General features: G+C 36.6%; 1 protein-coding gene and 1 non-coding gene across 3 annotated transcripts in view; one reads left to right on the plus strand and one right to left on the minus strand.

Annotated features, from left to right (window-relative positions):
- Nucleotides 1–3,347: 3,347 nt before the first annotated feature.
- The window catches only part of LRRC7 (leucine rich repeat containing 7), a 598,371-nt gene continuing 578,898 nt past the window's right edge, over nt 3,348–22,820 (minus strand). For both annotated transcript variants that reach the window (XM_066268909.1, XM_066268907.1), the window contains 2 exons: nt 21,916–21,990; nt 3,348–5,171 (listed from right to left, as the gene is read on the minus strand). In XM_066268909.1, coding sequence (XP_066125006.1) covers nt 5,064–5,171; nt 21,916–21,990 — 183 coding nt within the window. In that variant the 3' untranslated portion in view covers nt 3,348–5,063. The remainder of the gene's footprint in view (nt 5,172–21,915; nt 21,991–22,820) is intronic.
- LOC136332413 (small nucleolar RNA SNORA27) lies at nt 11,221–11,348 on the plus strand. Its single transcript, XR_010730678.1, has one exon. It is a non-coding gene; the product is annotated as a small nucleolar RNA SNORA27 (small nucleolar RNA).

The following is a 22,820-nucleotide window of genomic DNA, read 5'->3' on the forward strand; positions in this document are numbered from 1 at the left end:
TTGGTGCAGCTGCAGTGAGATTCTTCTCATCTGTGCCTGCCTTACATCCAGGCTGTGCCCAGTGGGTCGTCACAAAGTGTGAGCTGACTGTCCCGCAGCAGAACCCAACTGGGGAAAGTCCCAGGTGAAGTAATGTTTCTAACGTTGGAACCAGTGAATTATTTCCCCTCCCTCAATTTTTCTCTATTTCCTACAGAACTGCTCTCAGGGGAGATTATGATCATCACATCGTTAAAAGCCCAGGGGATTCAATATTCCTAGATTTTCATTTATTCTTTTTAACCAAATCTTAGAGTAGACTTTTCCCTTGATTTATCAGAAATCTCAGAATCCTCCAAAGCAGAAGCTGTGTCTCACCAGAGAGTTTTCCCAAACCGTTCTGTTGCAGACAGTGTCAAAATAAAGGAAGTTTGGAACCTGTCCCAATAAGCATCAGCTAGCAGGAGGCTCAGAGAAGGTCCTTGGTATGATAAAGCTTAACATTTTAAAAACAGAAGTGGAAACAAAGCTGGATGAAGGCATTGTCAACCTAGCTGTTGGGCACAAGCTTTGCTTGCTCTTGTCAGAGACACGGTAGGTTCTCTGCCTTGATTAATACTACTCTTCCAGCTTCCTCGATCACCCAAGGGCTTCTTCCAGATGGGAAGCTGGAACCATCAGTTGCTATTCAAGAGTGTCTGAACAGTTGGCACTTTAAGGGGGCCCTTATCCGTGTGCCAGCAGGATAGAAGCAGCACCCACGGCCTTTGGAACACCACAGGGTGTCCGAGGGATGGATCTACAGCAGCAACAGCAGCAGTGAAGACATGTCAGTTTTACCCGTGGGAAACAGAAATGCCCCTGGAAGATTCAATAAACTGGAAAACTTCGTTGCATTTGCCTTACATTTGTAAAGTGGGGTGTTTCAGAAAATACATTCTCTGAACAGTTTAGATAAAATGGAGCTCAAAGGATGCACAGGAGAGCGGATGCCCAGGGTTTCCTTTAATAGTAACCCACATGCTTTCTACAGTGTGCATATATTTTTTCCACAATCCACATACTATTTTCTTGCTATGATGTACACTTGGAGGAATCATCTTGCTGAGACGGAGAAATATTCAGGATTGAGGCAGGATGCGTTTCTTAATAAAAGGCAGTTGTATTGTTAAGGAGAAAAGTACACACAAAGTGATCTCAAATCTGAAGATTTCCCTCTAGTTCTTTGATGATCAGACAACTACAACCATAAGAGAGGGCATATAACTGACCAGGCTTTGAATATTTTATTAAGCTTCAGAGAGATCTAGGATTTCTGTGAGAGAAACTTTACAGAAACTTCAAACCTGTTTGTCTTGATACTAGATGAAGGACCTATCTTCTTAACTGGATTTAATAATTTGCATAACTTTTTACTGACCCGGTGTTTCAATGAACCTGTTATTTGGTCAATATATCAGGACGCTGTCTGATTGAAATTACCAAAGATCTTTAGAGTGATAGTCCTATCCCAACATGGCTCTTTTTATCTGGTGACGCGGTATCGTTGCCTCAAGACAAGAGTGTGTTCATTAGAATAGACATCCTTGATCTGTGTACTAATTGGGGGCAGAAAAAGATTGTGGACAGCTTTAACAGCTAATGGAATGACAAGCTGGCAAACACATTATATTACATTTTTCAAAGCATTAAATTGTTGTGGAGATACTAACCAGATTTTTAAAAGTAGAATGTTTTTCTGGCTTCATTTAATTATTTTAGTAGATTCAGATTAATTTTCACTTAATATTTGAATATATAAATCTAATTTCTTCAGTGTGAAGAGTCTTTTTTTTTAGTTCTCCTGGCAAAAGATATTTCAGTCCTTGTTTATATAAGCAATTATATTAGTGATATGTGTGTAATTATCTTCAAGATTAAAACATTTTTTTTAATGAAAATAAGATTTATCATTTCCGTTTTTAAAACTGCTTTCCAAGGTGGGAATCCAAGGTAAAGCCCAGAAACAACCAGAATTGTTTGCTGTCTATCTAATTACAATTCTAACGAACTGGGACACACCAATCTTTTACAGGTTTCAATGAGCAATAAAACAGCATGATGTAAATATCTGTAGTCATACTGACTTTGATTATTCCTTGTCAAAAGTACACTTATATTCTGAAATGACTATGTTTGTTTAGATGGCACATGTTGTTTGGAAGGCTGGAATTATGGTAGGAGAGCTTTTGTTACAATGTTTTATAAGCATTGTAAATAGTTTTAAAAATTGTCCACTAATGCCTATTTGGGTTGCAAAATTGGCAGCTATTCTATTAATAATTTTCAGTGCATGTTCTTTCCACTTCTGATTTTTCTCATTCCCCTGCATTTGTCTTACTGACTGATTCATCGGGCAGACATAGCTCCCTCAGCAGGAAGATTCCAATAAAAACCAAAAACCAAGAGGGAGAGTCTCCTGGAGACATCATGAATTCCACTCTTTGTTGTCCACTTTTCTTTCTTTAAAAGCACAACCTTAAATTCCATTTTTGTTTGTTTGTTTTTGTTTTCCTTAACATAAATCAGATTCTTATTTCAGGTAGCAAAATCACTTACTACCCCCCCCCCCCAAAAGGTCAATACTCAAAAATCAATGTATAATTGGTTTTGGTCACTTGTGGAATTAATTAGGTCCCCCCCCCCACACACACACCCTTAACTGCTTAGTGACTGTTTTTATTCAGTCCACCTAAAAATGCCTCTTTTCATTATTACCTGCCTTGTCTTAATCTGCAGCATGGCAGTACAATTGACAGTGAGGTGTTTGAGAAACAGATTTCTTTTCCAGTTGGTCAGGGATCTCTTTTCTTTTTTCCTCATTTCTGAACAGCACAACAAGAACGATGAAAGCACTGGCCATGGCCATGCTGCCACATCTGGAGTGGCAGAGGTGTTTACAAAGATCATGATCCTTTCAGCTGTGCCTCACAAGCATCTCCTGAAGGCCTGGGGTTGTCATGGAAACCTAACAGAAGAAAAAAGACCTGGGAGGTCCTACATTGGCTCTTCTCCTACTTCTACTGGAAAAGAGTAAACAGAACTGATGGGATGATTTGAGCTGCTTCATTGCCACGAAACTATACCCTTGATGTTGTTTTTTCTTTAAAGCGGTCTTGTGAAAGGCAGTGAGGGCCTCTGTCTTGATGATCATCCTATAATAGCAGCTGGAGGTGGTGGTTTGGTGCAAGTTTTGTCAAAGAAAATTAGGCTCTGAAAAACACTTCTCATCAGAAACTGTAAATATATTTAAATGCATTTAAAAGTTACTTCTGGGAAACATATTAAATAGGCCAATCATTTAATCATTTGTTAAATGTCAAACTCTATAAAATCATGATATAATGTTACCCTGACATAAAGCAACATCAAAATTAGTGCATCATCTATAAAGTGAAGTATCATTTGCCTTCAAGTGACAAATTCTACTGCCAAAAAATACCACTATACTTCTAATAAGTGACATCCATTTTTAATAGACCCTACAAAAATACAATATTTTCAATGTCCCCATAAAACATTTAACTTACAAATATTATTCTCAGAGCTTTGATGACATCAATGTGGGAAACTACTGTGAAAATCTTAATAGAAGACTTGAAATACTGGTATGTAAAGTAAATTTATTACGTATATTTTAAAAAGAGCTCTATGGAAATATGAGAGAGAATTCACATAACCAACTCTGGGAAATTGTTCTAAAATCTCAAATTAATATTTAATCAAATTAATGACTAATATAAAAAAGAAATGGGTTCAATGAATTATAAAATGAATTGATTATTTATTGAATAGAACAGTTCTAATGTTAAACTAAGCCTGTATTAACTATGTTTGTCATTCTCTCAAGTGAGACAAAATTCAGGATTATAATTTGAAACATTTTTGAAACAAAAGTATTTTCTTTATTTCTGCCCACAAAAAAAAACAACAGGCACTGAAATTAATAATACAGGTAGACTCTAGCTCTGAGAAATTATATTTGAAGTTTCATATTTAAATACCAAAGTTTATTAATCTCCCACCATACCTTTCTAACAGCAATCGTTCCTAGTGATAAATTTTATCAATCTCCAAAACTCATTTTAAATTATTTAAAAGTAGCAAATTAGATAAAGCAACACACAAATAAATTCCTCCTCATTTACAAGTAAAGAAATCACAGGGGTCACAGTTTATAATCAATATAAACTTGAAAGAAATAAAGCAATACCTTTCCTGCCACCATCGTTCACTGCTTAAATCTGTGGTGAAAAGACTGCTCTGTAATGACCTTTAGTCTGTTGTTTAACTCTGCATGTACTGCAATCAGCTAAAGGCATCAAATAAATTAGTTTGTTCTATTTTTATTCAGGTCCCAGAGATAAATGGCTAATTTATGAAACATTTCACTCTGTGTTATGAGAATTTAGCAAATGACTATGGAACCAAGTAGAAACACTTTATACCATATGTACAGTTACTTTCATAAGGCATTATCATGTAATTTTTATTGAAAAAGAGTCAATATAGTAAAGTCTTATTTTAAGATATATTTTCTTTCTCAATCCGAGATGTTTAGTTTATGAAAATATTGTTTTGCTCTATATTCTTTTTTTGTGTATATGCCAACATATATCTTGTGCTAGAAATACTTTATGGGAATTACAATTCTTTCTGTTTGTATTTTCTATATAAAGGCATATACAACTTTGAGGCAGTGTTTCTGATGGAGAGCAGAATTTGTAAAGAGCTTGTGTGTGCTTCCGTGCTTCTGAAATCATATGAAATCCATTTTGAGAAGAAACTTATTTGGTTAAAAAACAAAACAAAACTGCACCAATGCACAGCCGGAGGCTGACAATTAAAACTAATACATAACCACATGAACATCATATTTATATAGTTAACATTTTTAAGGATGATCAGTGCTAACATATAATATTATACATTTGGCACTAATGTTTGCCATTGGTCCAGCAATTGGCAAAATTTGTTCCTATGTATAAATTTAATTTTGAACATTAGGTCTGGCTAGACGTATCTTCACTATTTATAAAAAATATTTAGACAGTAAGCTCACGTTGAATAACTAGGTCTACTGTGTTCTGGAAACTCTTCAGTAGTAATACAGCTTTTTCATGTTCCATATGTACAAAACTATGTCCGTTTGCCTGTAAACATGCAAATAAAACAGGACAATCAATGCAAGATACTTATTTATCACTTTATAATAGTTTTTAATCCTAAAATTCAAGGGAGTATTGAGCAACCAAAAGTTATCAGTTCAAAAATTCACAATAGAATTGGAACTATGGAAACAACTAATTAATTATATCTAGCTTTAAGTCAATGTATTAATTCAGGTACTACTCAGGACCCTCCTAGTATAGTCTTAGCCACTGTGCCAATTACAGAGATGCACGGGTGAAAAACAGATGCACTTGAAATACAGTAGTTCAGTTTTGTTGTTCTGATTTGTTTTGTTTTTGCATAAACTTTGTTGTGACAGTTCGGAAGTGTCCCCAGGACCACTGCCTTCTTGTTTTAAATCACTGCTACAAACCCATCAGCATGGTCAAATATTTCAGCCATGCAAAGCATGACTGGATACTTATAGTACAGTTAAATCTTATTTTGACTCACTTGAAACTTCCTAGTTTGTATATTTTTACATTAAATAGATCATTTTTATCTCCTCCATTGATAATTGCAAGTTTATTATTCATCATCTATACCAGTGGTTCTCAATCCCATCTAATATAGATAAGAGATCCATCCCTCAGGGATAAAGCACCCTGACATTAATAACAGTAGCCTGCTTGTGGTCCTCCAGATAAGAATCCTCAATCTATGCAATCAAAGTTCATTGTAAGCATAATTAGCTTAATGTTACAATTCTAGGATTCAAACGGGTTCTTTCTTGATATTTATGCCACAAAATGTTCGTGCTTCTCTGCAGTGAATGCTCATGGGTCTTTGGTTTTCTCTACATTAAATTGTAGATTTTCTTGATTGGAATGATTTTTATTATTTGTGTAGAGCGAAGTGGATCCCATAAAGCTTCATTGTCACGAAGGCCAAAATAATAACCTTACTGAAACTTGGAAACTTAATGACTGACATGTAACTCTTTTCCTTGCAGGCTGAGACTCAGTTAATTTGGAAGAGTCAGCCCAGCTGGCTGCTTGGCAAAGTACAGGTAATAGAGCCAGTTAATTGGTTGATTTTTTTTGTGTGAGACAGAGAGAGACAGAGAGAGAGAGACAATAGGGACAGACAGACAGGAAGGGAGAGAGATGAGAAGCATCAATTCTTCGTTGCAGCATCTTAGTTGTTCATTGATTGCTTTCTCATATGTGCCTTGACCAAGGGGCTACAGCAGAACAAGTGACTCCTTGCTCAAACCAGAAGAGCCTGCGCTCAAGCTGGTGAGCTCAGGGTTTCGAACCTGGGTCCTCTGTGTCCCAGTCCAACGCTCTATCCACTCCGCCACCGCCTGGTCAGGCTGGTTGACTTTTTCAATTTTCAATTGACTGATCCTATTTGTGATACCCATTGCCTTTGTGATTCTACTTTTTCTACACTTGCTTAATATATGATTAATATTTCAAAGAATCACTCACTTAAAGTATTTCACTGCCTTGGCTTTTTGAAATTTAAAACAGCAGTATACCTCTAGCAATACTGTAGAATCTTTATAACTTAGGTGAAAGTTGTCTGCTTAATTAAATTTTATCATTAGTTCATTAAAGTTGGTTAGCTAATGATGTGATAAAAAAGGCCCTAAAATAGATATTTAAAAAAACCCCACTACATCTATGAGTAAGGAAAATGCCAGGAAACAAAAATGTGAACCCACAGAAATCTGTGTACAAATTTATTTTACATTAAAGAATCCCCATCTCTCTCTCTCTCTCTCTCTCTCTCTCTCTCTCTTTCTCTATTCTTTGGTAACATTTGCTTAAAAATGCTATCAAACTTTCACTAGCTGTTTCCATGACAGGAAATAGTAGCTGCGTATAACTTTGGGTGTGTTCACAGCCCAAATTTCTTGCTTTAAGTTATGATAAAAACCACACAACTGGGTTTCATCTGATGATATTTTGATCAGATGATGACATGGAATGAGAATAGGACCTAGTACATTCTGGGTTTGTTTTTTTTTCTGAAGCTGGAAATGGGGAGGCAGTCCGACAGACTCCTGCATGCCCTGGACTGGGATCCACCAGGCATGCCCACCAGGGGGCAATGCTCCGCCCATCTGGGCCGTTGCTCTGTTGCATCCAGAGCCATTCTAGCACCTGAGGCAGAGGCCAAAGAGTCATTCTCAGCGCCTGGGCCATCTTTGCTCCAATGGAGCCTTGGCTGTGGGAGGGGAAGAGAGAGACAGAGAGGAAGGAGAGGGGGAGGGGTGGAGAAGCAGAAGGGAATTGAACCCGGGACTCCTGCACACCAGGCTGACGCTCTACCACTGAGCCAACTGGCCAGTGCCGTACATTCTGTTTTTTACTCTCATCTTGTTTCTGACATTAGGAAAGTAGCAAACTTGGGTGGAATATAGTACGTTTATCCCACTATATTTTTGAAGGTTATACTAACTACCTTAATGTCTTCAATTTGACCAAAAGTTATACTTTAATTTTGAAATTTAATTTTAATAATGAAATTCTTGAGTGCCAAATTTTAAGGATAACTTTGTGAGTGCTCGGATTTTTCTATCTGTAGACTCAGAACCTAGAATTGCAATGAAATCATAAACCACTGAGAACTTTCAGGGCATTGCTTAAAATTTAAATATCTCAGTGTTCCAGAGATAAGGAATGCTTTAGTAATTGGAGGCCATAAATGGTATATTGTCCATCATCAGATCTGACCATGGTATTAGGAATTACTGGTCTCAAAATAATATTGGTGTTAAGGGCATAAGTGGTACAAAACCCAAATAGCAAATTATAGTAGCTGTTAATTTTGAATACTTTCATCAAAAGATCTTCAAAGAAAGATGGCTCACTTCCACAATGTTGATTATTTTTTTTCAATCAAAAATGTCTGTTGTCTCTCTTGGTTCCTGAGGTTAGCATGAGAGAGCAGAGAAAGTAGAGCCAGCAGCGGAAGGAGGCCACGTGGAGGAGGCCAGGAAAAGCAGCCAAGATGGCGGAGTGCTGAGTGAGATGCCAGTTTGTGTAGAGTTTGTATTTGGGATAAGGAAGGAGACGGGGAACAGAGGTGAATAAGTCTGGTGAGCTAGAAACCTTTGATTCTAGGAAACTCGGATAAGTCAGTGGCTTTGTGAGCACTGAATGTGACTGGGTTTTGGAGCCCAGTGTGTATTTTTACTTGCCTGCCGGGTGCAAGGTAGGATTAAAGACTATGGCCCAGCAAAAAAAAAAAAAAAAAAAAAAAAAAAAAAAAAAAATGTCTGTTGTCTACTGACTGCGCCCAAGGCGTTGTGCTAAGCAGGGGGTGTAGATAAGATGGATGAAACAGGAAGCTTCCCATCAGAGGTGACCCTCCAGAAGGACAAACAGTCATGGAAAAGAAGAGGAAAAATCCCCAAGGAATCTGTTTCTCTGAAGCATTTAACAAGAGAGTTTCTTGGTAATACACTGGCAAATGTGATTAGCAAGAGAACACAAGTAATTGTCTCGTCTCAAGCCTGGAGTCTCCTCCAACCCTGGACATGTGGACAGTTGACTATTTCAAGTAAATTCTGCAACAGTCTACTCAGGGAAAAGAGTTTTAAGATGATTCATGTATGTAATCATTTTTGAGAGAATTAAAAAAATAAAAATACTTATGAATTTACACCCTAAACATTAGGTAAGAAGCAACTATAAAAATAAGCTAATATGGAGTAGGGTTAACTCACTGATCCTTTCCTTCAACAGAAAAAGAGAAAGCCCCATATGTAAAGCATTGAGACAAAAGTTCCCTGAAAGGATGTGGAAAATGAGAAGCTAGAGAGCCCGGGAGAGGGCTGACGGATGGAGTGGGGACTGCGCCCAGAGCCCGGTGTGCCTGCCAACATCTTTCAGCTCCATAGTTTTTATTATTATTTCTCTCAATACCTCACTGAAATAGTAAGACTACAATTGCTTTTAGTAATTTGAACTGACATTTCATTGATCATGAATTTTTCTCCTTAAAATTGTTATATATTTCCTCTCAACATAATTTTGTTTATTTATAGTGGGTACAAAGCCATACTTTTGCATTCTTATCAGATCTAACTTACTTTATTTTTAAAAAAAATACTAGTAGAAATATTGAGTCCTAAATTAGAATCTGCAGAAAAGCTGAATCTCTCATTCTTATAGTTTTTTTAAATTTAATTTAATTTAATTTTTTTTTGTATTTTTCTGAAGCTGGAAATGGGAAGGCAGTCAGACAGACTCCTGCATGTGCCTGACCAGGATCCACCTGGCACACCCACCAGGGAGCGATGCTCTGCCCATCTGGGGCGTTGCTCTGTTGCAACCAGAGCCATTCTAGTGCCTGAGGCAGAGGCCACAGAGCCATCCTCAGCACCCGGGCCAACTTTGCTCCAATGGAGCCTTGGCTGCGGGAGGGGAAGAGAGAGACAGAGAGGAAGGAGAGGTGGAGTGCTTCTCTTGTGTGCCCTGGCCGGGAATTGAACCCGGGACTCCTGCACACCAGGCCGACGCTCTACCACTGAGCCAACCGGCCAGGGCCTCATTCTTATAGTTTTAACTCTAGCTGAAGTGAGTTATTTGTGAGCCTTATTTCTCAAAAGTAAAATATCTTTAGGGCAGTGCCAAGAGACTTAAGAGTAAATGGATTAAAAGAAAGAAATTTTTTAGGGTGGAATCTATAAATTTGGTACCTGGTTGAACAAGGGAATAAGAAACAAACGAGAATCAAATGTGAGGCCCTTAATAGAACATGGTGACTGCGGCAGAGAGCAGAGCTTGGCTAGGAAGACAGTGGAGTTTGTGGTACTGATGATAAATGCAACAGGAATGGTGATCAGATATTCAGAAACAAGAGATTAGAGTTCAGGAAGGAGATCAGACTGGCAACATTAGCGACAGAGGTAAGGTTGTATTGCAGCCTGGCATTAACCATGAGAAACACTGAGAAATTGATCAGAAAATACCGCATTTCTCCATGTCTAAGATGCACCCTTTTAGAAAAATTTGGGGTCTAAAATGGGTGTGTCTTATACAGTGGTTGTAGATTTTTTTTGCTTGCATTTTCTGCTTTTTCACGTGAAATGGAACTGAGGATAAAGTAATATATGAAGACAGTGATTCATCATGGGACACCGATGAGGACAAGCTAATGGATGAGAGTTTTGATAGTGATGAGTTGTATGAATTTTATGATAAATCAAACTTGAGTTCAATAACTTTAAGTAATACCTTTTTTTTTTCAAATTTCGAATCACCAAACTAAAGTGCGTCTTATACATGGGAGCGTCTTATACATGGGGAAATACGGTAAGTTAAAAGGGAGTATGTAATTGGCATAAATTTGGAACAGGACATGGTTGCAGGCAGCTTTGTATATGTAGAGTAGAAAAGACAATGTTTGCTTTTGACGTGAGCATTTAGAAAAATCTGTCTGAAATGATGGAGGGAAAGGTGAAACAGGTCCTATTCCTTCCCAAGGATGGCAGCAAGCTGCCTTTAGCCTGATACCCAAACTAAAGGACAGGGATTCTTATGAGGACTAATGGACTGAGGGGAGGGTAGAAAACCAGGGTTCCTAAGAAATCCAGGCAGGAGAAGAGAGGGAAAGAGTTGTGCAGAAGGGGATCAAGGCATAGGGGATCAAGAGAAAGAGACAGAGAGGAAGGAGAGGGGGAAGAGTGGAGAAGCAGAAGGGTGCTTCTCCTGTGTGCCCTAGCCGGGAATTGAACCTGGGACTTCCACATGCCCGGCCAACACTCTACCACTCAACCAATGGGCCAGGGTGAATTAACTTTTTAATATTAATTCAGCTACATTATGTTAGGCCTGACATCAGGGTAGGCAATGAAAGAGGAAGTTCAAAGAAGGGTTTCAATGGAAGAAAATAGAATCTCAGTTCTAAGGAGCCTTCTTTCATTTTTAGGACAGAAGAGCAAAGTGACATTATATCATCTGTTGTAATGAATATGGCTCTCTGGCTTACATCTTGAGCAGTTTCAGGCAGGGAATCAGAGAATTATGTTACTGTATTTGTGTAGGGCTTTTCCAGTTAAAATGAAGACCAGAAGACCCCCTATTCACTTTGCCAGTAGGACTTGTGTCTTTATTGGTCATTCAAGTGGGGCAAAGGAAATAATCCTTTAAAAACTCAAGCAAACTGGGTGTTTATCTTGCATCCTGTCAGAGGAAACAACAACAAAAAAAATGAAGACCAGAAGAATCAGTATTTTAGCCAGTTAAGTTTTTTGGTGGTTTCATTTGTGTAAATAGAAGACCTAAGGAAATATTAGGCAATATTAACTCAATGAGTTCAATAATGCTTTGAAAAAAAAATAAATGTACATACTTTACATTTATGCACTTGACATTTTGAATGTGTGCATTATATTGTGAAAGATGATTTAAAGAATACATGCTAAATTAATAAAAATGTAACATATATTGTCACATTTGACTATATGCGTGTTTTATATAAACATAGTCTACCATGGGTTATAATATACTGTGTGCAATTTTGAGGAAATTGCAAATAATGAAAAACCAGAAATAAATGAATGGCTTATTAAGTTGAAATGAAGTTAATAAGTCAATAATGCAGGAAAGAAAAGATATTCTGAAAGTTTCATTCTTCAAGAACATGTAATTAATGGGTTTTTGGCTTTAGCTGATTTGAAAAGTGTGAAGGAACATTTTACTGTAATCATTGCTATTTCTAGAGGATAACCTTCCTTATTTTAATTCCACTTGACATCTGTGCCACAAAATGTTTTTTTAATTGCCCCTTTCCATGATTTAAACATGAAAATATTGAAGGTTAGTGAAAATAATATCTGTAATTCCAACAGGAAGTAGAGCCTTGCAATGACAGCTCATCAGTTTCCTGTAAAACACACTGGGTTTCTGGATTTCATCCTCTTGGTCCTTCTTGGATTTATGTTTGATTTCCTTCTGGTAAATGTTTTTATAAGTAAATAAATTCTGGATGTTTATACTGTAGATATTCTCCAGATGATGCTGTAATTCGCTTAGGAATTCTGTTGTATTCCTATTATTAATAATGAGTCTCTGGGCAGGCTTGGCCACAGTGCTGGGGAGATTATCCAGTAAGAACAGCATGACTCTTTTTAGATTCCAAAAAATGATACAAGATTATAGAGACATGGACATGAGACTTTTGTTGGATTTAATCTCACATTCAAGGAACAAATATTTAAAAGGCCAGTGCAAGCCCTGGCCGGTTGGCTCAGTGGTAGAGCATTGGCCTGGCATGCAGGAGTCCCGGGTTTGATTCCCAGCCAGGGCACACAGGAGAAGCGCCCATCTGCTTCTCCACCCCTCCCCCTCTCCTTCTTCTCTGTCTCTCTCTTCCCCTCCCGCAGCCAAGGCTCCATTTAAGCAAAGTTGGCCCAGGCGCTGAGGATGGCTCTATGGCCTCTGCCTCAGGCACTAGAATGGCTCTGGTTGCAACAGAGCGATGCCCCAGATGGGCAGAGCATCGCCCCCTGGTGGGCATGCTGGGAGGATCCTGGTCGAGTGCATGTGGGAGTCTGTCTAATTGCCTCCCCATTTCCAGCTTCAGAAAAAGACAAAATAAATAAATAAATAAATAAATAAATAAATAGCCAATGCACATGTTTTTGTATATTAGATATATATTAATATATCAGAAACTTGTACTTCAAATGCCTATAGCTCTTGAGATAAGGGACAACTAAAAATATAGTAACCAAATTAAATCTATAAGGGTAAGCTTTCTGACATTATCAGGAGCAGTGAGAATCTTTGATAATTATAATTATGCTTCACATTAACTACCTGAAATTAATTCTAATTTTAGAATTTTAATCTGGTAGAATACTCTCACTAAATATTGGGATAAATATAAGGCTGAGTATATTGCAAAAACAATACCAGATGGATTGGATGCCAGGTCATTTAAAAAATTTTCCTAACTATCAAAAATTTGAACTATTGGCTTTAAAGTCTTAGAGAGTTCACATGAGAAATTTATGTTGCACTTTTTAAATGAGAGAAAGTTTGAAGTCTTAGTGGCTTTTACTGTAGCATTAAAAAAATGGTCATTCAAGAGTGTGGTGGTTACCAAGGGTGGGGGGGGGAGGGAGGACATGGGAGGGAGGGAGGGAGAGAGTTAGGGGGAGGGGGAGGGGCACAGAGAACTAGATAGAGGGTGACGGAGGACAATCTGACTTTGGGCGAGGGGTTTGCAACATAATTTGATGACAAAATAACCTAGACATGTTTTCTTTGAATATATGTACCCTGATTTATTAATGTCATCCCATTACCATTAATAAAAATTTATTAAAAAAAAAAAAAAAAAAAGTCATTGCCGGTTGGCTCAGTGGATAGAGTGTGCGCCTGGCGTGTGAATATCCACAGTAAGGGCACACATGAGACACTACCATCTGCTTCTTTACCCCTCCCTCTATGCCTTCTCTCTCTCTTCTACTCTGGCAGCCAGTGGCTCCACTGGTTTGAGTGTAGGCACCAAATTGGCCCCAGATGGGGGTTGCCAGTTGGATCCCTGTCAGGGCGCATGTGGAAGTCTGTCTCACTATTTTCCCTCCTTTCACTTAAAAAAAAATTTTCAATCTTCATACAATAAACACATAAGAATTTCTCTTCTGTCTTAAGTGCACACATATACTGTACCTTGAATGTTTCTTGACTTCAAGAGCAAAAAGACAGAGCAAGATAGAATAAACTCAACTGAAGACTTTGCAAATTATTTGTATAGACATGCAATGTAGAACTGAAAATAAAGATATTGGCTTGTTTATCTGTTCTGATTTTAGAATGCCAGCTTTCTTCTTATCAAAAATGTTAAATGAACATCTCTATCAGATGAATTCCCTACCTTGGTTTGCAAAGCAGTTCCCTGATGAACTAAACTTTATTCATTTTAATTTTTCCAGAAGAAAATAACTGTTATTTTCTGTGAAAAAGTAACTGTGAAATGAGCCCCTCATTTTCAAGGGGCTCACTGTAGCCAGATTGGTGTCTGTTTTGGTGAAGAGCTTGGTCTTAAAAGAAGACAGACTAGGTGTTCATTTTATTAAATGATTGATAGCTCTTCCTTGATGCTCTTCTTCCTTCATTTTCTGCTCTGTGTAATTTTGAGCTTGTCTACTACCTGGACTAGGTTGTGCAAAGGCAGAAACTTTGTGGCTTTCCCCATAATATTGTTCACATTGCTTGGCATAATACTTTGTACATGGTAAGCATTTAATAAATATTTTCCAAATAAAAAAAAAGAAAACATTATGGCTATGATGCTATTCATAAAATTTGCTACAGTAGATCAGCATTGTGTAATGGAAGAAGCTTAAATAAGTTATTTAACCTCTGCTAATAATAGATATCTTGCAGATTTGATACATGATATAAATGAGACAATATAGATACTCAATAAATATTATTTTAATTTCAGCCAAATTATGGAAGTTAGAGCCAGCACTTAAAACTATTTTTATGTTTTACTTAATACCATATTATTTTTTTGATTTGCAAAAAGTACTGTATTTCTCAATTTTTTTTTTTTTTTTTTTCATTTTTCTGAAGCTGGAAACGGGGAGAGACAGTCAGACAGACTCCCGCATGCGCCCGACCGGGATCCACCCGGCACGCCCACCAGGGGCGAAGCTCTGCCCACCAGGGGGCGATGCTCTGCCCATCCTGGGCGTCGCCATGTTGCGACCAGAGCCACTCTAGCGCCTGAGGCAGAGGCCACAGAGCCATCCCCAGCGCCCGGGCCATCTTTGCTCCAATGGAGCCTTGGCTGCGGGAGGGGAAGAGAGAGACAGAGAGGAAGGCGTGGCGGAGGGGTGGAGAAGCAAATGGGCGCTTCTCCTGTGTGCCCTGGCCGGGAATCGAACCCGGGTCCTCCGCATGCTAGGCCGACGCTCTATCTCAGTATTTTTTAATGCTGAACTTTGTAGGTTATAAAGAAAACATAATGAAAAAAGATATGCAGTGAAACTTTGGCATATAAAACCAAATACATTATTCAAACTTATTTTTGGTTGTCTTCTAATCAAGCTGTATTTTTTTTCTTCTTCCTTTTTTTTTTTTTTTTTACAACAGAGAGAGAGTCAGAGAGAGGGACAGACAGGAACAGAGAGAGATGAAAAGAATCAATCATCACTTTTTTGTTGCGACACCTTAGTTGTTCATTGATTGCTTTCTCATATATGCCTTGACCTCGGGCCTTCAGCAGACCAAGTAACCCCTTGCTCAAGCCAGCGACCTTGAGTCCAAGCTGGTGAGCTTTTTGCTCAAGCCAGTTGAGCTGGCGCTCAAGTTGGCGACCTTGGGGTCTCGAACCTGGGTTCTCCGCATCTCAGTTCGACGCTCTATCCACTGCGCCACCACCTGGTCAGGCTAATCAAGCTGTATTTTTAAATAAGTCCTATATCTCAAAAATATTATATCATTATAGGCAATAATTTCTCTGAACACTAAGAGTCACATGATCAGTGCACAACCCTCCCTCCTTCCAACGACCTCTTGCTCACTTCTCTCCAAGCTTTGTTATTTTTCATTTTCAATCACCAAATAAGATCAAATATAGAAAAGCATTAACTTATTTAGCCTTGTTGGGAAATGTTTTAGTGACAGTTCCAAATACCTTAAGTTTATTCTTTAAGGTTCCACACTGCATTTTAAGAAAATGCCTAACAAAATTTTTGTATAACAAAAATTCTTCTTGCCTAACCTGTGGTGGTGCAGTGGATGAAGCATTGACCTGGAATGCTGAGGTTGTGGGTTCAAAACCCTGGGCTTGTTTGGTCAAAGCACATATGGGAGTTGATGCTTCTTCCTCCTCCCCCCCTTCTCTCTCTTTCTCTCTCTCTCTGTCCCTTCTCTATAAAATGAATGAAGTCTTAAAAATAAAAAATATCTCTTTCTTTATACAGCTTTTGGGAAATTAATTAAAAAATTAAGATAAATGAGTTTACCACATTCTTAATTATTTATGCTGATAATTATGAACATCAGCATTCTCAGGGATAATGCCGTAGGCCCTTTCATTGCGTCTATATGAAACATTGCCCAAAGCGTGTTTTGTGGAAGTTGTTAATTGATGTTGTTAGTAAAAAGGGTTGTATGGTTAAGTATGTGGAGGAATAAAAGTTTGTAAGATTTCTCAGGTTCTTTATAAGCTTAATACATTGTGAAATCCTGAAATAAAACATAAAAACTTATTTAACTAAGAAACTTCTCTCTCTTTTTAGAGATGCCTTAAGGGATGCCACTGTGAAACACTAATCTTTTTCAAATTTTTAAAAAAGATTTTATTTATTGATTTTAAAAAGAGGAGAGACAGAGAGAAAGAGAGAGACAGAGAAGTGGGGGTTGGGGAGCAGGAAGCATCAACCCTCATATGCCTTGACTGGGCAAGCCCAGGATTCCTCAGCATTCCAGGTTGATGCTTTATCTACTCCGCCACCATAGGTGAGGCAATGTGAAACACTTCTATACTGAATGACTCCAGTCTGTACTTTTGGATTTTGTTTTGTATTTAATAAGAAGTTTTTCCTCTTCCTGGTCAGTGAAGTTGTCAGCAATGTGCCTGAACCCAGAGTCTTTCTTCTTTGTTGTCTGGAAAACTTAAGTAAAAGACTCCACGTAGGAAATAGAGTCTATGAGCAAAAGGTTTAAGATTTAGTACATGGTTTTGGTGACATTAATTATGGATTCTCAGAGATATTTTGCTTGTTTTCTGGTTTATGTTTTGTCCCTGATAGCTGAGGTAGCTGTATAAATAAGCTTTACCAAGTAAGATTAGCAGCCAACCACACCCATTGGTCATCAAAAGAAGTATAAAACTCCCATTCAAAGAGGGAAGGTATGATTCAGTCTCACTATCTCCTCCTTACTTCATCTCTTCTCTAGCACATTCCATGTTTGAATTCTCCAACTCCATGAGAAACTTTAAAATCCCAGGAATTCCATTTTTCATGCATGGGATCTCCCTTCCGAATATTCTCTCCTTTTTTTTCTGTTTCACACTCATCAGTTCTGGCATAACCCTCTTACCTCTGCTGCCAGTCTAGCCCCCAGGTATTCTTCCTCCTATTCATCCTGCTTCTCTCTACTCTGTCAAGACTGGAACAAATCCTGCTCCATCTAGAATGAACTCTCTTTTCACTAGTCCCTCTATCCTCAGAGATCTCTATAATTCCCAGTGCTTCTTGGCACACAGGTCTCGCCTCTCCATCAGTCACTGGATGAGATGAGAACAGGAGGGGGTGGCATCTTGGATTTTCACCTATGAGTGACCCCCTTTTGGCACTACAAGAAACACCCTCTATGATAGTCAGTTCATTCATTTAATACTGTTATAACGCCTATTAGTTACATCACAAAATTAAGTACTGTATTCATTTTTTAATAGAACTGCATGAATTAATCTTGTCTTCCCAGTATGAGCTCCCTGAGGGCACACAACTTCCCCTTATAAGACACTAATTAGGATGGGGAGTGGACTTGTCAGTGGTTGTGGAACAGAGCAGTAATAATAGGCCTGGTGGGCACCAAACCCAATGATTTTGGCCTTGATATGGTACTCTGAGCCCAATAACCCACTAACAACTAACTGAAACAGATAGACTTATTTGTTCACAGTGATTTCTTTAATTGTCTATTTGAATTGAAGGGCCAAGTATTTTTAAGATTGGGAAAAAAATGGTTTGTTTAAATTATCATCTCTTTGTCCTATTTTGATATCTTCTAGGTATAGTAATAGATCAGGAGTATATATATATATATTTTTTATTGATTTTAATTTATTGTGTTTATATAGATTCTAGTGTTGCCCCGAAAGCATCCTCCTCCCCCGTATTCCCTCAACATCTCCCTTACCCCCCTCCCCATAACGCCCTTCCCCCTTCCCTTCAGGTTTATCCATTCCTATCATCCCCCTTCCCTCTGTCCTTTTTCCCTCTGCCGATCAGGAGTATATTTTTAATGACAAATTCTAAAACTCTTAAAATTATGGCAAGGTAGAAGAGACTATAAAATTGTATTCATTTGGGCCCATATTTATTATACACTTTATATCTGTAAAATCTCTTTTGATAATTGGTAACATCTAGATGACACCAATTATCTATAAATTATTGTATTTCTCTTTTGCCATAATTAAGCTCTTGTCTGGGGAAGGAGGAGCAAGCAAATGAAGAGGATAGGGGTTGATTACTGTGTTATAACAGAATATGATATGCTTACAAGTGAGCTTGAGGCTATAACTGTGAATCCTGTTAACTATCAAGTACAATATATTCTTTTTTTTACAGTCTATTAATCTTTTCAACAGTGTAACTATAATTAATAGATTTTCTATATTTAAATATATTTTGAATTGTAAAATGTGTACTGAATTAGACTGAACTTTTCAGCAAGAGAAAGTACATTAGAAAAAAGAAACTATGATGTTAAACCAACATAATTGCCACTTCAAAAATGGTCAAATATTATCAAATTTCACATGGTTCTGACTAATAACACTTTTTATGATCCATGTCTTTTCACTTGTTCTCTCTTTTATATAATTCAGCTTCACAGAAAGGGAGGTTATGAGGGGTCAATTTCCCTAGCACTGTGGCTCCTTCCTTTCGCCCTGCTGTCTAAAGCAAAATGACTTACTAAACACAGGAAGTGATTTGAATACGCTCCTTAATTATAGAGTGTCTATTCTGGGAAGATGAATAATACAATGACAGAAAAATTATGTGAACATGTTTTATTAACCTAAAATGTTTTAATTAATGGTGTGCCTTAATGCACACATTTTTATGTAATTCAGATAACGTGTGTAATACCATAGCAGATTAAGAAGAAAGTAGTGAGTAAAAGAGTTACTGAAAAAGAAAGAGATAACTCTAATCTACTAAATTCTGAGTTTAGGAGAGATTTGGCAAAGGTTTATGTGTTTTGCTATTCTATATTTCTTTTGTAATTTGCTATCGGATTAGGTGAAGCCCAAAAACTATCATCACTGAGGGACCCATTCATCTTTTTTTTTGCTTTTTCCCTTGATTTTCTAGGTTGTCCATTGTCACTAAGGCTTGTAAATAAATTTGCTCCAGTGTGGACATGTTCTATTTATCTTGTAAAGGACATATAACTCAGTTACCTAAACCCATTCTTCTCCAGTGTTCTTTAAACTAAGTATTATAAATAGGCAAAAAATGTATTTTTCCCTCTTAGCAGTTGATTTTGGCAATTATTTTAGTTTAGAATTAGTCATTCTTATTTTTTTCAGAAAATATAATGGGGCCACTGTGCTTTTTTTTTCTTTTTTCATTTTCACTTTTTATTTGTGCTTTCCAACTAATATGAATAAAATGATAAATCTAGTAATTTATTTGATTAAGGTCTATGTGCATTTTTCTTTTACTGAAAACAGACTTTGATTTTAGGGTCTAGTTTCAAATGAGTTCTATAGCAAAAATAAAACTGTTACATCCTCAATAGTCATTTGTGAAGAGTATTTTTGGCTTTCAACTGATTGGGCTTATAAGTCTTTTCTACTTCTTGCATTAGACTTCATTCCTCTAAGCATTTGCTATTGCTGTATATTTTTCAGGGACTAGAAATACTTAACTCCCATGTCCCCACATAATAACTCTTCTAGGATTTTATAGCCAGAAAAGAGGATTTTAACCCTGCAGCTAGACACTAACTTAATTCTCATTTTCCATCTGCAGGATATCTCTATCTATCTCTATTTCCATCTCCATATCTATCTATCTATCTATCTATCTATCTATCTATCTATCTATCTACCTACCTACCTACCTACCTATATCTATCTATCATCATCTATCTATCCACCCATCTATCTATATCTTTTTATAAATAAATATAACATTTTTAATATTCATTTGTATATATTTCTTTTCTGAATCTTGGGGAAAAATTTTCTCTTTTGCTACTTATATCATCAATAGGGGCAACTTCCCAAACTTGTGTCACGTTATTGAAAGCTACTGTACACAGCCTGGCATTCAAATAGGTCAGAGATCTGAGATTAATCAGCTCCATTTTTTTTCACTCTCTGAGATTCAAAATAATTTCTCTGATATTCAGTAAAGAAGGAAACTAGTAATTTCCTTTGCTAAATAGCAGCATTTACCAAGTATTATGCAGTTATGTTGTTAGTTTATTCTTGACCATTTTTTCATGGAAATTGATAAAATTATTAAACAGTTAAATTTTTGAGCTGGGAGGAACTCAGATATAAGTCAGTCACAGTCAATTTTGCATATAGAAATTTGAATCTCACAGATATGATATAAAATGCTTAAGATCAAAGGTCTAGTGAGGAGATCCAAATATATAGAACTTTCATAATAAAGCAGTAAAGAAAGTTTTTAGAATATTTTATGTGTATTTTTTGGTTTCAATGCTTTAATGCAAAAGACCAATTTCTGGTTTCCTCTCTGCCTGCATGAAATGGGCCTGGGCCTGTTGGGTGTGTTTCTACTGCGAGACTGCCAAAGACGGAAGCAGCCCTGAGCGCTGTCAGAAAATTATCACCTTTGAAAACTTGAGTTTTCATAATCTTGATAGTTAAAAATATTTTTTAGAATAAAATGTTCAGGAAGTTTTATCTATCATCTATCTATCTATCTATCCATCCATCCATCCACATACACAAATAAACACACACATACACATTGGATTTTATGGGGCTTCTACTTTTCTAGGACTTTCTGAGAGAGTTCAGTAAATAGGAGGTGGAAGATCTCTATGAGCTGAACTAAATGGGGCTTTTACATTTTTGTAACTGTGTTTGCAGAGCCAGTATGAATAAAGGTCCCTTTCCCACAGGGCTGTCTTCACAGTGTCCCTAAGTCTTCAGTAAATTATGTTAAAACATTTTTTAATTATTTCAAATGGTCAAACATCTGCAATGTCAGATAGTTTCACATAGCCATATATATATATATATATATATATATATATATATATATATATATATATATATATATGGCAGGAAATTCTCAGGTCATAAGTTAAAATATTGAATCTTAAATAGATGTTACTTAAGAACCTTTCCCTAGGATGTAGGAAACAATTAAGCACCTTGTACCCAAATTGGCAGTTCAAAAGAGAAGAAGGACAAAGAGAGCAAAATGGATGAGGTGATGCCAAATATTTACTTAACTGTTTACTGGAGTGACCCTTTTCTGATATGCAGAGCTTTAAGTTAGACCATCTTTTACCATCAGATAATATATTTAAAAAAGCCACCTTATATACAGTTTAATTTCTGTTAATATATCTGAGTAGAGAGAGTAGAGAGATAAAACTATGTGTTCTGCAGCATTCAAAAAGTAATTTTCCTCTTGAAAAATTAAATATGAACTAGTCCTTTCTCCCTCATCTAAAGTCACATACATATCTTATTTGGGTACTTCATTTTTCTTACATATATGGGATAATGATGCACAGATTCTTATATGTCTCAATTTTTCTTACATTACCAAATAAAATAATTCATTTAAACAAAAATGTGCAGAACAGCTACATCCATATGTCGGGTAATGGGGATATAGGATTCTATCAGACTGAATTGGTTTCTGACCTGTCTCTCAACCCCAAAACAATAAAGGTAAAAAGGAAATCTAGAAGGACTTATTTAATTCAATAACTTGAATCATTTAATTCTATTCATTTAACTTAATAACATGGTTTACATAAACTTGAGTACATAGCTTTGTGTCTGTCTTACCTGAAGGATCTTATCACCAGGCTGCAGCAGGTTGGATGCTGGTCCATCAGGCTGAACCCTAGTAACAAAGATACCCTATAGGTCAGAAGTAACAGAGGTTAGGATTCTATTCCCAAGAACTAGGCCTATTTAAAAAACTTTTCATTTTACAGAATACAGAGAAAAAAGATTAAAACAGTTTATACATGTAAACTTCAAAGGCTATATAGTATTTTAATCAAGGCACTGCTCTCCAAGTCAACTTTAAGGAAAAAAAATCTTCACTTGCATAAAAAAGTTTATTTTGTTTTTAAAATATACTTATGACTTATAAATTAATTTCATTGCATATTCTTAATTTTTTAAAATAATTTGAAATACAGTACTAACCACATTTTGTACAGCTTCTGAAATTTACTTGTTATTCTGCCTTGAAAATATATCCTATATGATATATTCTAAATTCAATGTGCACTTTGAAAACCTTACTAGAATTACATATAAGTACTGGTTTATTTTAATGAGTTTTACTTTGTATGTTATTGAGAATTTTAATATAAAATTCATCTGAACAAATTAAACATAAGAAAACTTCAACATGCATTTTAAATATAAAGTATATGTCTATATATTTACAAAACCCCTAGATTGATTATTTTATAAAAGAGTCAAATCAATTATTTTGATCATATATATAAAACAAACATTCATTGAATGTCTACTACATGCTAGGCCTTGATTTATAGTGTTATAGAATTATACAGAATATAGTTTCTGGCTTCAATGAGTTCACAATACAGTGGAGAAAAAGTCAAAACCACCAATAACAAAATTGTATGACAAGTATTATGAGAGAATTACAATCAATTATCAAAAAAGTTTCCTCTAGTTTATCTTTAATGTGTTAGGCCTTCTGAAAGGGGTAG

The sequence above is a fragment of the Saccopteryx bilineata genome, chromosome 3, assembly GCF_036850765.1.
Source record: "Saccopteryx bilineata isolate mSacBil1 chromosome 3, mSacBil1_pri_phased_curated, whole genome shotgun sequence".
Classification (NCBI taxonomy): Eukaryota; Metazoa; Chordata; class Mammalia; order Chiroptera; family Emballonuridae; genus Saccopteryx; species Saccopteryx bilineata.